A 16010-nucleotide genomic window follows, 5' to 3' on the forward strand; every position below is an offset into this window, starting at 1 on the left:
AATTTTTGAAACAATGCATATCCATAGTGCACCCATATATATATGTATATTGTTTCGAAAGTTGATATTAAAATTCAATCTACAAAAAAAATGCAAAAATGACAAAATGCATGTGACAATGGTGAGTTCAAGGAAATGGTGGAAGCTACTACTCGATTTAGTCCTCGTTTTTAACCTCCATCTATTTCGGGGAAAATTGCTAGAAGAAAAGCATGGTAGAATTAGAAGCCTACTAGTAGTAGTTAATCCGTACATTCATATTCAGAAATTCTTAATTGTCCATAAATTTGTTTCATTGTAGCATCTTGGTGTAGGCTCTATGGAGGTGGAGTAACTGATTTGCAAAGAATGGTTGTTAGAATCACGACCTTGACATCTAGCTCATCAGGCTGCGAAAGAAATTGGAGCACCTTTGAACAGGTCAAACATATTCTCAAGATTTACTAATTGTTCAAAGTGTCAATATGATAGACTTGGCCATGGGCTGATCTTTCTTTATGATGTTTAGGTTCATAACAAGAGAAGGAATTTGAGAGGGCATATAGCCTAGTGGTTACAAGAGCCTCAGTAGCACCTCAGGTCCTGGGTTTGACTCCCCGTGGGAGTGAATTTTCTAGAATTTAATGACGTTTGTGCTTTCAGTGGTAGGCAATGTTCCCGTTGATAGCTCGACGCCTGTAGTGACTTCGTTAATCTTGAGGAGATTTATGTTCAACAAAGAAAAAAAATAAGAAGTCGAGTTTCTGGTTTTGTTTCATACCTCTTCTAGCCTAGGGATGAAGACTGGATGGGAAAATCCCCTCTCAACCGACATTCTATATTTGTTTCTGATTTTGTTCGACATGTGCTCTGCTAGGGGTGAAAACATGATGGGAAAATCCCATCTTGCCCGACTCCATTTCTTATATTTCTCTGAACGCAGACCGTATTCTCGATATCAAACAAAAACATGAAAAATGTAGAAAAATCTGACATGCCCGTATTCTTAGCTCACACATTTAGGACCGATTAAAAATGCAGGAATTTCAAATAAATCAGTTTATTTTTATAAGAAAAACACAAGAAACATTAAATTTTCTACATTTCAAATGAGGCCATATCCGAGAAAATTTCCATTCTGAATACCCTTTTTATTTTTGATATGCTTACTTGTTTTGAATGTAATGATATGCTTACTTCTAATCTCCACTACCAAACACAGGGCCGCTAGCCATTGGATGCTAGTTTGTAGCTTCCTTCCTACCCCCAAAGCTCACTAAGTCACTAGGAGAGGTGCGACTAAGGTTGAAAGCAGTGAGACTGAGAACAAATCTAGGTAACTTTGTTTGGTTAGGTAGTAAACTAGGTCGTGGATTTTGAGCACCTGACGGTAGAGATTGCTGCTTGGCTACACGTGCCTGCCAATGCATAATCCAAACAACCCTAGACAGCGTTGGAGTCCTGCTGCAGTTGCCTTGGTCTTACTCTTAGCATGATAAGGGCGTCCCCAACAATCTAGCCAGTTTCTAGCTATTTGGTGTCAACTCATCAACACAGGTTCCGCTTTTTTTTTTTTTTTTTTTTTTTGCATATTCTCTCTTCTCAATGTGTGGGGGCACACTGTTAGTTGATTCTATAATAGAGAAAAGAGGGCAGCACAGGCAAACTTGTGTGCTTGCGTGATTTCGTCCGCTCCGAGCTAGCGAGGAAGCAAGCACGGTGACTTACTTTTTGATCATTCTCTCTCCTCTATGTCACTTTGAATCCTAGTCAGCTAGCTACGTCAACTCACTGTTGGGGACGGCCTAATGGCTAGCATGTTGCGGCCCAACGGGTCTTTCTTTCTACAAGAAACAACCATATGCGCCAGGCCACCAATCGACGTTGCGTGACCAGCATAGCTAGCAATGTTTCCTTTGCTTTTTTTTTCTTTTGCCATGACTACAAAAGTAATTTGTAATCCAAATTTTTTGGTAATGACTTAAAAACGTACGGGCACCTTATCCGACCCACTGCCTCAGATGCATGCACGCCTCTCTCTTTGTGTGTGTCTCTCTCTTTGGCACTCGGCGAGGTCCTCATCGGCGCCCCGTGATGTCCTCTGGCAACCCCCTCCCCCTATCCTCATGGCCCGCGCCGGCGCCCCACCTCCTCCCCATGCGGCTCCTCCCTCCCTCTCCCCTCTGGCGGTGGCGGCGCCAGCGAGGTAAGCCTCCTCCTCCTCCTCCTCCTCCTCCCCCTGGATCTGCTCCTTAGGGTTCCAGCGAGCTCTCTGTCTCATCTTCCCGAACTCCGGTGGCCTTAGAATGAAAGGGTTTTGGGGGAGGGAAGGCCAGCTAGGCGGTGAGGATCGGAGGCCGGTGGAAGCTTTAGGGCCCCTGGTGAGGTGGTGGAGGTGGCCGGGCCAAGTCGGGACGGGGGCTGAGGGAGGGGAAGAAGGTGGCGCAGTGGGCGAGCCAGGGTTTCGCCGGAGCTCTAAGGCCACGGCCGCGGCCACAAAGCTCCGGCGAAACCCTAGCTCGCTGTGGTGGGACGGCTGGCGGCGGCAAGGGTGATTTTTTTTTAATTTTAACACTTTTTCGAAACTAATTTTAAATCTAACACTGTCGTTTTTTTTAAAAAAAACTAACACTTTTGGCCACGCCTATTGCCCTGGCGCGGCTAAATACCTGTGCCGCGCCATGCATGGTGGCGCGGCAGAGGGCTGATGTGGCGGCGACCAAAAGCGCTGACCGCTGACGTGGCAAGGCTCTGCCACGCCACCGATCTTGGCGCAGCAGTGCCGTGCCCTGATCCGTGGCGCGGTATAGCCGGGTATAACCTCCGCTGCGGCCCGCGTGCCCAAGCAGTCGCCGTTCCCCGAGCAGCGCAGCAAGGCAGCCTGGCCGCCAAACACGCCGTCCGCCACGGCCGCGTCCGCCCACACCAGCCAGCCCGCCTGCGCCAGCCAGGCGGCCAAGCCGCCGGCCGCCCGGTGCATTCGCCGCGCCCGCTCGCCAGTGCACCTCCCCCTCCGGTCATGCACGGTGGTTGCCCTCCTAGGCCTACGCCCACGCCTCCCGGCCCGGTCTTGCGCGCTGCAGCGAGGTACTCCACTAATATAGTTAGCACAGTTAATAAAGTTAGTAAAATTATTAAAGTATAGTTAGTAAAGTTAGTTAGTTTAGTTAGTATACGTAATATAATAAGTTAGTATATGTAGTAAAGTTAGGTAGTTTAGTTAGTACAGTTATTGACTCTAGTTGTACATTGGATTTAGTCTAATTAGTTGTTATAGTTAGCTTTGTATAGATGTTAATATTTGATTAGTTAGTATAGTTATAGTGGACGAAATGCTTTCGACAACTTGATGAAGTTTTTTGAAATGCTTTTACAGATGGATTGTTGTGTTAGAGTTTTGTATGGAGGAAGTGTTAGGAGAGAAGATGGTATGTTTAAGGATATGGAAGAAGAATTGGAATGGTTTGATGAACCTCCTAGCTTCAACGACCTTTGTGTCCGTTTGAATACAAAGTTTGGTGGTGATTTCACACTGAAGGGGAGGTTTGATACTGGAAAGACTAGGGCACACTATGTCCTCATGCCCTTGCGCGACCCTGCTCACTGGTCCCGCTACACTAGGGTTCTCCAAGGTTCTAATGTGCCCATGGCTGAGGTGGTGGTGGAGAATGGGTACAGGATGCATGGTGTTCAGGACGGCCCGTCCATTGATGGTTTTGGAGGCAATGAACAAGAATTAGGGGTCGAAGGGAAAGCAACTCAGGATAACCTGGATTTGGACGGTCAGTTGACGCAGGAGCAGTTTTATTCAACTGCAGTAGGCTGTATAAGAAATGACTTCGATGTGAATGAGTTCGAACGGGAAGAGGAGGAGCAGGAGGAGGAGGACAGGATTGGTGATGTACTTAGAGGCCCAGATGGAACAGAAGGCTCAGTGGGCGTTAGCGTATGACGAGGGGGGTTTCAAGTATGGCATCATGACCACTAACTTCTCGGAGTCCTTCAACCGTGTATTCACCGGAGTTCGATCGTTGCCTATGTCTGAAATTGTTGAGTTCTCCTTTTATAAGTGCAACGAATATTTTTTGAAAAGGTGGGAACTTACGCAGAGAAATATAGCTGAGCAGGAGCGTTTTGGAAAGGCCGGAGCTGAACATTTAAAGGAGGCCGAGGAATTGGTCAAGCAGCACACCGCCGAGCCATATGGACCCCGCCGCCATATCTTTAGTGTACGGGGCAAGGGTGGCATAAGCTTGGGCGACGAATATTATAGTGGACGAAACTACCGAGTTGATCTTGAAAAGGTAGAGTGCAGTTGCAACTTCCCTTAGATCATGCATGCCCCATGCTCTCATATGATCACGGCCTGCAGGGTTCGCGGTTATAACTATGAGGATCTGTCATATGTCACCCTTGTATCTCCGTTCGAACACCGTTAGTATTTGGGAGATGAGCTTCGAGCCATACCTTGTCCCAACACAGTGGCTACCTTATAATGGTTATGATTACGTACCGCATCCAGATCTAATGAAGGTAGGGAAAGATAGGAGGAAGAAGAAGTGACTGAAGGGGGACATGGACGCTATGAGAGGGTACGACGAAGACATATACGGCGGGGGAGACTTCAACGAGACCCGTGGCAAGAATCTTTGCTCCGTTTGCAAACAATCTGGCCACAAGGCTAGTCGGCATAGAAGACAGCAGGTGATTTCATATTGTGTTCGTATTGCATAACAAGTAGTTCAAATTTTGTAATGCTACATAATGTTAATCTGAAAATTGTTAATTTGAATACTCTAACCCTTTATTTATCATTTTGTAACAGGATGACCCCTCCCACGCCGCACCAGTTGTACTCCCTTCTTGATGTGGAGTACGACAACCCCCTTCTTCTTCGGACGACGAGGTTTCTAAGAGGCGTTCAAGGGATCCTAACATTCGTGGGACTTAGTTCATTACGTCGAACTTATGTCGAATGAATATTGTCGTCGAAAACTTGTAGACTCGTAAATCAATGAAAATGTTGTGTGGTAACTTGTCGTCCATTTATTTGCTTCATGTTCGTTTTGTATAGCACTTATAGTTTTGTACAGCACCGACAACAACTCAATTGTAGCTGGTTGTTGTCTGTCCGCGTCACTGTCGCGCCGTGGTCTATGGCGCGTCACTGACGCGCCGTGGGATCTGGCGCGGCACAACCATACCCGGCTCTGCCACGCCACGGATCAGGGCGCGGCACTGCCGCGCCAAGATCGGTGGCGCGGCAGAGCCCTGCCACGTCAGTGGTCAGCGTTTCTGGTCGCCGCCACGTCAGCCCTCTGCCGCGCCGCCATGCATGACGCGATACAGGCATTTGGCCGCGCCAGGATAATAGGCGCGGCAAAAAATGTTAGTTTAAAAAAAACAACAGTGTTAAATTTAAAATTAGTTTCGAAAAAGTGTTAAAATTTAAAAAAAAATCACGAGGGTCGCCGGAGAGGGAGAAGGCACAGACGAGGAGCAAGAAGGGGAAGGGGGGCTGCACGGGGAAGGAGACGCAAGGAAGGAGACGGCCCTGCGGTGTGCTTGCGTTAGCCACATCCTTTTCTTTCTTATTCAACCAATCATATACCATCTAGTGCAAACGCTTAAAATGCTAAGCACGTGCTTATCACAGTATATCGCGTATATGGGATGTGTAATGTTCCCGAACCACTGTATTGAGCGGCTGCCTCATCGAACCTGCGCAAGCTGTTCACAGCGGAAAACGACTGGCGGCGCCACACGTTGAGCGAGAACGACGACACACACAGGCATGCATGGTCAAGCGGGATGGACATGAAGAGGCCGAAGAAAAATCGGAAACGATCGAGCAAACCCATCTATGCGGTGTGAGGATCGATCGATCATGCAGCAAGAGCACTGGTTTGGATCGAATAAAAGACTGTTATGCTGTTATTTTGGCTCCCCCGGCAGGAAGGCATGGCCTTCGTCTCAGTTCTTCGGCGGTGGGGGCTGCACCGTGCCGTTGGCCTTTGCATCAGCACCGTTTGGAGGCATCGCCTGGGTGTGGGCCTTCTCCCTCGCCAGGTCAGCTTTGATGACCTCTGAGCCCTGCAGTGAAGACAGGTGCGCAACAAGATTGCGGACGTATCATCAGTGACAGTGGCCCTGTTTGATACATGGGTTAGAGCTAGTTTGAGCTAGTTGGAGCTCAACTAACCCTAAAGTAGCTAAACAGGAGGGTTAGAGTGGGTTATTTGTAACTAGCTCATCCTAAAAAACTATCCCCCAAAGAGGTGATTATTTGGGCTAGTTGGGGCTATTTGAGGTGGGGTCCACTGTTTTCTCTCTATTTTCACCCACATCAATGATTTGGAAAGCACATTTATTATCATTTTAACCCTGGTATCCAAACATCTCTTAGGCTAGAGTTAGTTCAAGACTAGTCCTGAGCTAGAAACTAACTCTAACGGCCAGTGATCGATGCATGCCGCACAACATCTTCGACAAGGCTTGCATCGCCATGTGAATCGTTGTGCCTAAGCTATTTCCGGTTTGAATTGATGCATCAGGTGGAAAAACATCGGTGCTCAATTTATTTTTATTTTTGTGCTGGATTGTATTTGGAATGACGTGCACGTACCTGTACCTCGGTGAAAACCTTCAAGGCCTCTTCTGGGGAATTGGTTTTCAGGATCTTCAAAGCTTCCTTCTGTACCAAACGAGTCAAACCGTGGTAAGTACAGTAAGTAGATGCTTCAAAGCACCCAACGGAGTCAAACCGTAGTTAATACATGCTCCAAAAGAAACCTAACCAGTCAATCAATATTGTACTACTACTGATTACTGAAGCAGTGAAGCCAATGCAGTACTCATGTCATACGATATTTGACTGCAACAGAAAAGGAATACCACATTGCTTTTGTGCCTACACATACTAACCTCACTATTCCTGATCATTTCCCTTGCCAATTTTGCAAAAATAGAAATAATTAGATTTGCAAGAGAGTTCTTTTTAACACCATCAGAACATTGGTACAACACATAAGGCCAGTCTCAGTGGGGGTTTCATCTCCCAGTTTCCAACACACTCATATTTTGGAAACAGTACAGAAGAATTTCATCTCTATGAAACTCTCTCTACTCCCATGAAACTTTTATCTTCTCTCTCTTCATCAAGACAGTGCCATGTCAGCATATTTAATGTCCATGAAACTCTATGAAATCTCCATTGAGACTGGCCTAAGAGCGCTCAAATACGAATGAGGTTGTCTGAAGACACACATACACACGCTCAACCCCCTTCTGAGAAAAAAAACCCTCGTGCGACACCTGAGCCGTCCCAGCTGGAGATCGAACTTAGGTGGGCAGCGCTCCACAGAGCAGACCCGACGACCGAGCCACAGGCTTCTTCACTGGAAGAGATCTTATTAGCACCAATTTGTGGCGTTTGTGCCCCCACCCTGCCCCCACACACATTTTGTATTACGTATAGCTATACCCTTATGAATCAAATACTAAAAACATGGAACCGTTAACTAGTGAAAATATGAACAAAATCAGCGTTAAACACACCCATCCACAGCTGCCAAGATTTAGATGTCAGGTTTCTAAAATCCAACATGACATATAGAAATGGCGCGGAGACTAGTTTTACAAAATGCACGAAAGGCAAGGCATATAGAGAGGCGAGAATTATCAAGATGGAGCATAGAGTACCCTAGCATCCTCGATTTCCTTGGAGGTCAAAGTGGGCGCTTCCACAAAGCCATCTGAAAGGTAGGCATAATCCACGTTGTGCATGGAGTCCTGACTCCCAATAGAGCTCATCCTCGATCGGTCCTTGGACTAGAGGGTGGCGAGTGGCGTGACTGGAACCTGGAGCCTAGAGGCAATGCAAGATCGCGAGCGCTTCTGTGAAGAATACGGAGGTGAACACACAGGAACACGGGAGAAGGTCCCTTTTGTAGGAGCGGTGCAGGAGGCTAGTGAGAAAAGTTGGAGAGGAGAGCAAAGCGTGTATTTGGAATGACGTGCATGTACCGGGTGAAAATCTTCAAGGCCTCTTCTGGGGAATTGGTTTTCAGGATAACGCTTCCTTCTGTACCAAACGAGTCAAATTAAACCGTGGTAAATAGAGTAGATTCTTGAATTCTTCAGTGAAGCCAAGAGGGTCAAACCGTAGTTAATACATGCTCCTAAAGAAACCTAACGAGTCCATCAATCCTGTACTACTACTGAAGCCAATGCAGTGCTCATGTCATACGACATTTGACTGCAACAAAAAAGGAATATCACTTCGCTTTTGTGCCTACCCATACTACCTCGTACTATTCCTGATCATTTCCCTTATTACCAATTTTGCAAAAATAGAAATAATTACACCTGCAAGAGAGTTTGGCATAGCATATAAATGGGCACTCGTGTTGACCACGCGCTCGTACACGGATGAGGTTGTTCGAACGGTCTCGGAACACGCCTACGAAGCCCTAATCGTAAAAAAAAAACGTGCCTCCTGAGCAACTCACATATACACCTCACACACAGTCACGTGCTCAGACCCCTCTGAGGAAAAACTCCTGTCCAACACCCGAGCTGTCCTGGCCGGAGATCGAACTGGACGGACAGCGCTCCACTAAGTGGACCCAACCACTAAGCCACAGACTCATTCGCTGGAAGGGAATTTATTTGTATCAATTTATGGCATCTGTGCCCCCACACGCACACCCACTACACTCGCTATTCCCTTATACGGATTTTGTTTATGGGTGAATCAAATGCTACAAAACATCTAGCCATTAACTAGTGAAAAAATTAACAAAATCAGCGTTAAAACATCCATCCACAGTTGCCGAGACTTAGATATCACGTTAATAAAATCCTAACAACACATATAGAAATGGCATGGATACTAGTTTTACAAAAATGCACGAAAGACGATGCATATAGAGGGGCGAGGATATAGTATCAAGATGGAGCATAGAGTACCATAGCAAGCTCGATTTCCTTGGAGGACAGGGTGGATGCCTCCACAAAGCGAGGTAGGAATAATCCACGGATTTCCACGCAGTCCATGGAGTCCTGACTCCTGACAGAGCTCATCCTCGATAGGTCCTTGGACTAGAGAGGGTGCCGAGTGGCGTGACTGGAACCTGGAGCCTGGAGGCAATGCAAGACCAAAAGAGCTTCTCTGAAGAATACAGAGGTGAACACTCGGGAACAGGACAAGGACCCTTTTGTAGGAGTGGAGCAGGAGGAGCGGCTAGTGAGACAAGTGCGAGAGGAGAGCATAGCGTGCTGGCTGGTTGCCGGAACGCGTCCTGTGGGGGTGGCTAGGATTTTCCACTCGGGTTCACTGCGTTTCTCGGGTGTTAAGCCGGAGGAAGGAGACGATGAGGCCAAGTCATCATGCCCCTTATGCCCTGGGTGACACACGTGCTACAATGGGCGGGATAAAGGGTCGCGATGTAACGCCCTAGGCCCACTCTGCTGAGGGGTGGGCTCCACCTACATAGCGAACCGCTTACGTTTTCGTCCCCGCTTCGCGCAAAACGGTTAACCGAAGGTTACTACGCGTGCTTGGCCTGTCTATTTAAGCTGGTATAACACCCCGGTGTTACTTGATAATTAATTATGAAGTAACACCGGGTGTTAGAATAATTAACTATCTAAAGCTGTGCTAACTCACTCTTTACATGTTGAAGAAATCGGTGAAGTGAGCACATTTGGAAAGGGTTATTTGGTTTCTTGCCATTATAAATTTTCAAGTTATGAAGAATGCCATTACTTTTCGTCTTATTGGAAATTTGCCATTGCTATTCTGGTTCTCCCTCTCTCTTGCCCTTTGCTACGGCTGGAGCGTAGACGGGACCACCTGCAGGCGCCGTATTTGGGTATTGGGCCGTAATGCCCCTGTACCAGACGATAAGGCAGCACGGCGCCATTCTTCTTAGTCGCCCCCATTCCTCTCTCGCCTTCTTCCCCCTTCTGTGCCGCACGCCCGCACCACCGTCCCTTCTTCTCCCCTCATCCCTCCGACCAAACCCTAACCCCATCGCTTTCCACGGTGAACCAGGCGTGAGCGGTGGCAGCGAATCGAGGAGTGGTTGGCGGCGGCGATTGGAGGTGGTGGCGACGGAGATAAACCCTAACGGCGTCCACTAGAGGTGATGGAGGCACCCTGATGGCGGAGAGCTTAGTCGTAGCGCCTCCGTGCATGTCCACTGCTCCGGCAGTGATGGAGGACAGCGGCAGTAGGTACCCTTTCTGCATCCTTCGTGTCCATGTTTGCGCTAGAGGTGGGATGTTTGATTTGGGGGTATTCTGATGATTTGTGCATTTGATTTGGGGATGAAATTACTGCTTCTTAGGGGTGGGATGTTTGCGCTAGAGGTTAAAGTCGAAGCTTTTGCTTCCAAAGACTCGACTGGTAGGAAATCATACACAAAAGGCCGAGTGTTTAAGTGGGATGTGGAGTATGGGTCACTGACACTAGACTTGCTGTTGAAACATCTGTCAACTGAAATGAATCTTTGCACTAATCAGACACCCACTGTTTGGTTCTTTGACAAAAGATTGAATGAGGATGTCAGACTAGTTGATGAGATATAGATGGTTGATTTGTTTGAAATGCATAAGGAGGAGATGAGTTGCCAGGTTATAGTAGATGTATTTGATAGTGCAATTTGTGTGGAACCTGAGTTTGATGCACTGCAGCCTATCTGTGTGGTTCCTCCTGATGATGATGCAGAGTTAGGCACTCATGATGCTAACATGCCTAAACAACCCAGTAGTGGTGGTACTAAGCCAACAGCCTTGCCATGTGCTTCTCCTAAGAATCCAGAGGTGGCTGATGAGTTAGAGCCAGATAGAGAGGCAGCTAGAGAGCCAGATAGAGAGCCAGCTAGAGAGCCAGCCAAAGAGCCAGATAGATGAAGAATACGTGGGAGTTGATGATGAGGCCATGTATGATGAAGCGCCACCTACTGTGTTTGCATAGCCACAACCATTTGACAATGCTAATACTCATGGTACTGCTGATCCATCTGATGACTTTGTCCATGTTGAGGCACAGGTGGATGATGCTGATCCTCTGGAGATCAGGGTATTGCATGACCCTGAGAACTCGAAGATTGTGAAGGTGGAGCTGTTTCCTGATATCATTTCATTCAGGAAAGCATTAAGACATTATGCTGTGAAGACTGGGTTTGAGCTTGCTCCTAGTTACAAAAGTGACAAGCAAAGGTTCATAGCAAAGTGTGCTGCTAAGGGATGCCCTTGGCGCATACATGCTTCCACCATTTTTTATAAGAAGACTGTACAGGTACATTTCTTTTCTAATTTGTGATGTATCATTGTCTCTGTTAACATGTATTATTGTCTGTTAACATTTTCTTTTACCCTATGCTATTGTAGATCAAAAAGCTTCCTGCTGCCCACAATTGTCCTACCACCAAGCTAAGAGAAGGGAAAATGGCCAGTCAGGGCTGGTGTGCAGATAGGATTGGAGATTGGGTTAAGAATAACCCAACAAAGGGAGCAAAGGAGGCAAAGAAAAAAAATTAGAGGGTGACTTTGGAATAAAGTTGAAGTACTCAAAAGTGTGGTCTGGTTTGAAGGTAGCCTTGGATCAGATACATGGTAAGTATGAGGAAAGCTTTCAACTTCTTTTCAATTAGGCTGCACAGCTAGAAATAAGTTCACCTGGAAGCAGAGTACAAATAGAGTTGGAGAAGATTGGTAAGAAGAATAGGTTCAAGAGGGTTTTTATTGCTTTGAAGCCATACATTGATGGATTCCTAGCTGGTTGTAGACCCTTTGTAGGAGTAGATGCATCTTTTATGAATGGAAAGTATACTGGACAGTTGGCTTCAGCAACAGGTGTTGATGGGCATAACTGGCTGTACCATATTGCATTTGGTGTGTTCCACTCAAAGACTGAGGACAACTGGAAGTGGTTCTTAGAGAATTTGCATAGTGTCATAGGAGACCCCCCCAAGACTAGTAATATGTAGTGATGCTTGTAAAGGGTTAGAGACAGCTGTGGGGGTTGTTTTCCCATAGGCTGAAAACAGGGAGTGCACAAGGCACATGTACAATAACTTCATGAAACACTTCTCAGGAGATGTTTTCACTGACTATCTGTATCCTGCTGCAAGGAACTACACAGAAGGCATGTTTAGGTGGCATATGAAGAAAATCTTTGAGTTTGCTCCAGCTGCTATTGACTACCTTTAGAAGCATCATCCTAGGATATGGTACAGATGTGGCTTCTCTGAGGAGAGTAAATGTGATTATTTAACAAATAATGTCTCTGAGAGCTTCAATGCTCAGATCAAGGACTTCAAAGGACTGCATATCCATGAGTTAGTTGACAGGATAAGAGAGATGATAATGGAGAAAAGGTACATAAGGAAGAAGATTGCACAGAAATGGGGAGATGGAATCCTTCCTGGTGTCATGAAGGACTTGAACCTTATAAGCAAAAATCTGAAAGTTGTGAAGGTTAAAGTCAGTGATGATGAATTTGTAGAGGTAACACTACTAGATGACTGGAATAACCATAAACGGCACACAACTGATCTTAAGAATCAGAGCTGTTCATGCAGGGAATGGCAGGTAACTGGCAAGCCATGCAAGCATGCCTTGGCTTGGGTCTTGTCAAATAGAGGTATGCAGGTAGCTGACTTTGTGCATGATTATTACTCTATTGCTAAGTTCAGAGCTGCCTATGAAGGTAGAGTAGAACCAATGCCAGATAGATCCCAATGGCCACAAGTTGATCTTGGGTACAAGGTTTTCCCACCACTACTAGGAAGAGCAGCAGGTCGGCCAAAGGTTGTGAGGCAAAGAGGGTGCCTAGAGAATAGGGCCAACAAGAAGAAAGTTAGATATAAAAGGTGTGGAGGTTTTGGCCACTTCTCCAAGACTTGCAAGCTTGAAATGGTTGGAGAGGATGGTGAGACTGCTAGCACAAATAAAAGGTTAACATGAATTTCACTGATCTTCTACCATTTGTATTCTTTTCATCAAATAAAAGGTTAACATTAATTTCACTGATCTTCTGTCATATGTGTATACACAGGAAGAGACCACAAGATGATACTGCTAGACCATCGAAGGTGAAGAAGAATAAAGCACCAAAGAAGAAGAAAACCCCTAAGAAGAAAAAACACCTCTGAAAAAGAAGCAGAAAAAGGATGTTGTTGCTCCTCCAGCAAGGGTTGTGAGAAGCCTAATGAACCTCCTCTCTGCTGGACAGTGAGACTATGATGGCCTTTTGAAATGCCTGTGATGGCCTTTTGTAATGCCTGTAACACTTGAATCGATGAACTGGATGTACTAGAACAAGCTGAATCGATGTACTGTTAGCTGTAATGCCTGTGATGGCCTTTTGTGATGTCTGTAACGCTTGAGTACTCGAACAAGCTTGAATGGGTCATGTTCTATGCAGTTCTCTTTCAGTAGTATCTATTGCTTTTGCTGTCATATGTGTGATCATGTACCTATGAATGGGTCATGCTCTATGCAGTGCTTCTATCTGTCATGTGATGCTATATATTATACAGTCTGTCACTTGGTCATGTAATCATCAGATATTATAGCTCATCACTTGATCATGTTCTAGGAGCATCTGAGCATATACATGGAAAACTACAGAATGGATGCAAGTGCAAGAAGCTCATCAGCTTCTATCTTTCCTCACAAGAACTTATTGCTTAGTACCTCACCAGAACTGATCATCAGCTCATATCTTTTGTCATCACGTACTCAGTTAAACCTGTCATGTTCTCTTCACCAGGATATTTGTACCGATTCAAACCTCCAGAGCACAAGTATGAGACCAATTGGATTAAAACCAGAGCACAAGTATGAGACCAATTATTTGAAAAACTTTCAGATTCCATTCATCAAGTTCAGGCACTGGTACATTCAATAGATAATGAAGGGTGAAAGTTTACAACAGCTAAGACCAACAGAAGCTACATTGCATACAATTCACTACTTCCAAAGTTTGCTCATAACACAACCAATAGCTACACCTACACAGACTGCTGCTATAACAACATAATCCATCTTCATCTTCTGAACTTGCGCCTTCACCAGCAAAAGATCAATCACAACACTATCAAGTTTCTGCTTCATTTCATTGAGTTCTAGCTTCAGGTCGAAAATGAGCACGACAGACCCATGTCCACCTTCTCCTGAACTCAAATGGCTCACATTCTTCGATCGATCCTACTGATGCTGCTCTGGGTTGCGTAAGAATGCAACGTACTACGCCTCGGACATTATGATGCCACATGTTGTTGGGTCACCCTGCATCCCACAAAACCCTAGCCGCATGAAAAAGGGTACCCCATGAAAAACATCTAAGAAAGTCCAAATTGAACACAAATTGACTTACTTTGATGTTGTTTGGGCACTTGACGAAGGTCTTGCCATAAGTGGCACGCTAGTTGCTTCTGATTCGTACCAACTGAACTCGGCAATCCGGGCACTCTATGAGTGGGGGTAGCGCAAACATCCCACCCCTAAGAAGCAGTAATTTCATCCCCAAATCAAATGTACAAATCATCAGAATACCCCCAAATCAAACATCCCACCTCTAGCGCAAACATGGACACGAAGGATATAGAAAGGGTACCTGCTGTCACTATCCTCCATCACCGCCGGAGCAGTGGACGCGCACGGAGGCGCTACGACTGAGCTCTTCGCCATCAGGGTGCCTCCATCACCTCCAGTGGACGCCGTTAGGGTTTGTCTCCATCGCCACCACCTCCAATCGCCGCCGCCAACCACTCCTCGATTCGCCGCCACCGTTCACGCCTAGTTCGCCATGGAAAGCGATGGGGTTAGGGTTTGGTCGGAGGGATGAGGGGAGAAGAAGGGACGGTGGTGTGGGCGTGCGGCACAGAAGGGGGAAGAAGGCGAGAGAGGAACGGGGGCGACTAAGAAGAATGGCGTCGTGCTGCCTTATCGTCTGGTACAGGGGCATTATGGCCCAATACCCAAATACGACGCCTGCAGTTGGGCCCGTTTACGCTCCAGCCGTAGCAAAGGGCAAGAGAGAGGGAGAACCAGAATAGCAATGGCAAATTTTCAATAAGATGAAAAGTAATGGCGTTCTTCAAAACTTGAAAATTTATAATGGCAAGAAACCAAATAACCCATTTGGAAAAGGCTTTTAAAATAAAGTTGTTTGAATGGATAGCCCTCTAGATAGGTTTTCTAGAATGTGAAAGATCATCAAAATCGGAAATCGAAGTTAAAAGTTATGGGTGTTTCAGTTTTGAAATTTGGTAGTCCATAACAGAGCTCCTGTTTGGACCAGAGGTCCCGGAGAATATTCAGGATTTTTAATCGCTCAGGCTGAGAGCTCCTACCGGAGGTGCGGTTGGCGCGCTAAAAATTGATTTTTGGGAACCTAAGCGCCTGGATCGGAGGTATGGTTTGAAGCAGAGGTCCGGTGTTCACTCTAAAATGAAATTTCTCAACTTGAGCACCTCGGCCAGAGGTGTGGTGGGAACCGAAGGTCTGGTTCTCGGCGTTCGCGAGGAGATTCCAAAATAGTAAGAATCTTGTGTATCCCTGTGCATCCACGCCAGCCATGTGGCCGTGGCATGGCCACCGTCCTCACCGGCCCCGCTCGCGTCCATGCCATTGCCCGCCTGACCAGCCCTTGCTCCTTCATGTGGGCACCGAGCTGCATCTCTTGGCACTGCTCGCTCTCTCTCTCGGCCTCTCCCTCACTCGGCCTTGCTCTGCTGCTCGCTCTCGCCGCCATGGTCGTGCCCCGAGCAGAGCTGTCGACCGCTGTCGTTTTCGCCGCTCCATCCCGCCCCACGAACCGACCGCTAGCACCACTGTCTCCTCCCCACTTGCGCGCGCCACCGCTGCGCAACCATCGCGCGCAGGAGCACCGCTGCCTTGTCCGTCGTCACCGCGCTGCACCTCGTGCCTAGCCGTGCGCACGGCCAGCCTGCCACGGCTCCTCCCTGGCCCTGCCACCCGCCCCCTCGGGTGCACACAGGCCCTACATACCTCCC

The 16010-nt window shown here is 46.9% G+C and overlaps 1 protein-coding gene and 1 pseudogene across 1 annotated transcript; one reads left to right on the forward strand and one right to left on the reverse strand.

Annotated features, from left to right (window-relative positions):
• Positions 1–5952: 5952 nt before the first annotated feature.
• On the reverse strand, positions 5953–7791 carry LOC136496883 (uncharacterized). The gene is made up of 3 exons (XM_066492653.1): positions 7681–7791; positions 6605–6673; positions 5953–6072 (listed from the first exon to the last, which is right to left on the reverse strand). The coding sequence occupies exons 1-3, from the start codon at positions 7789–7791 to the stop codon at positions 5953–5955; spliced, it is 300 nt and encodes a 99-aa protein (XP_066348750.1).
• A 3126-nt stretch (positions 7792–10917) lies between these two features.
• Positions 10918–13169, forward strand: LOC136498657 (uncharacterized; annotated as a pseudogene).
• Positions 13170–16010: the final 2841 nt, after the last annotated feature.

The sequence above is a fragment of the Miscanthus floridulus genome, chromosome 12 (assembly GCF_019320115.1).
Source record: "Miscanthus floridulus cultivar M001 chromosome 12, ASM1932011v1, whole genome shotgun sequence".
NCBI classification, from domain to species: Eukaryota; Viridiplantae; Streptophyta; class Magnoliopsida; order Poales; family Poaceae; genus Miscanthus; species Miscanthus floridulus.

What these genes read in the sequence shown, in the direction of transcription:
- LOC136496883 (XM_066492653.1), bottom strand. Translation starts at nt 7,791, where the DNA reads ATGAGCTCTATTGGGAGTCAGGACTCCATGCACAACGTGGATTATGCC. An exon ending in AGGAAATCGAGGATGCTAGG is followed by an intron (nt 6,674 to 7,680) that starts GTACTCTATGCT and finishes CGTTTGGTACAG; the next exon opens with AAGGAAGCTTTGAAGATCCT. An exon ending in AGGTTTTCACCGAGGTACAG is followed by an intron (nt 6,073 to 6,604) that starts GTACGTGCACGT and finishes TCTTCACTGCAG; the next exon opens with GGCTCAGAGGTCATCAAAGC.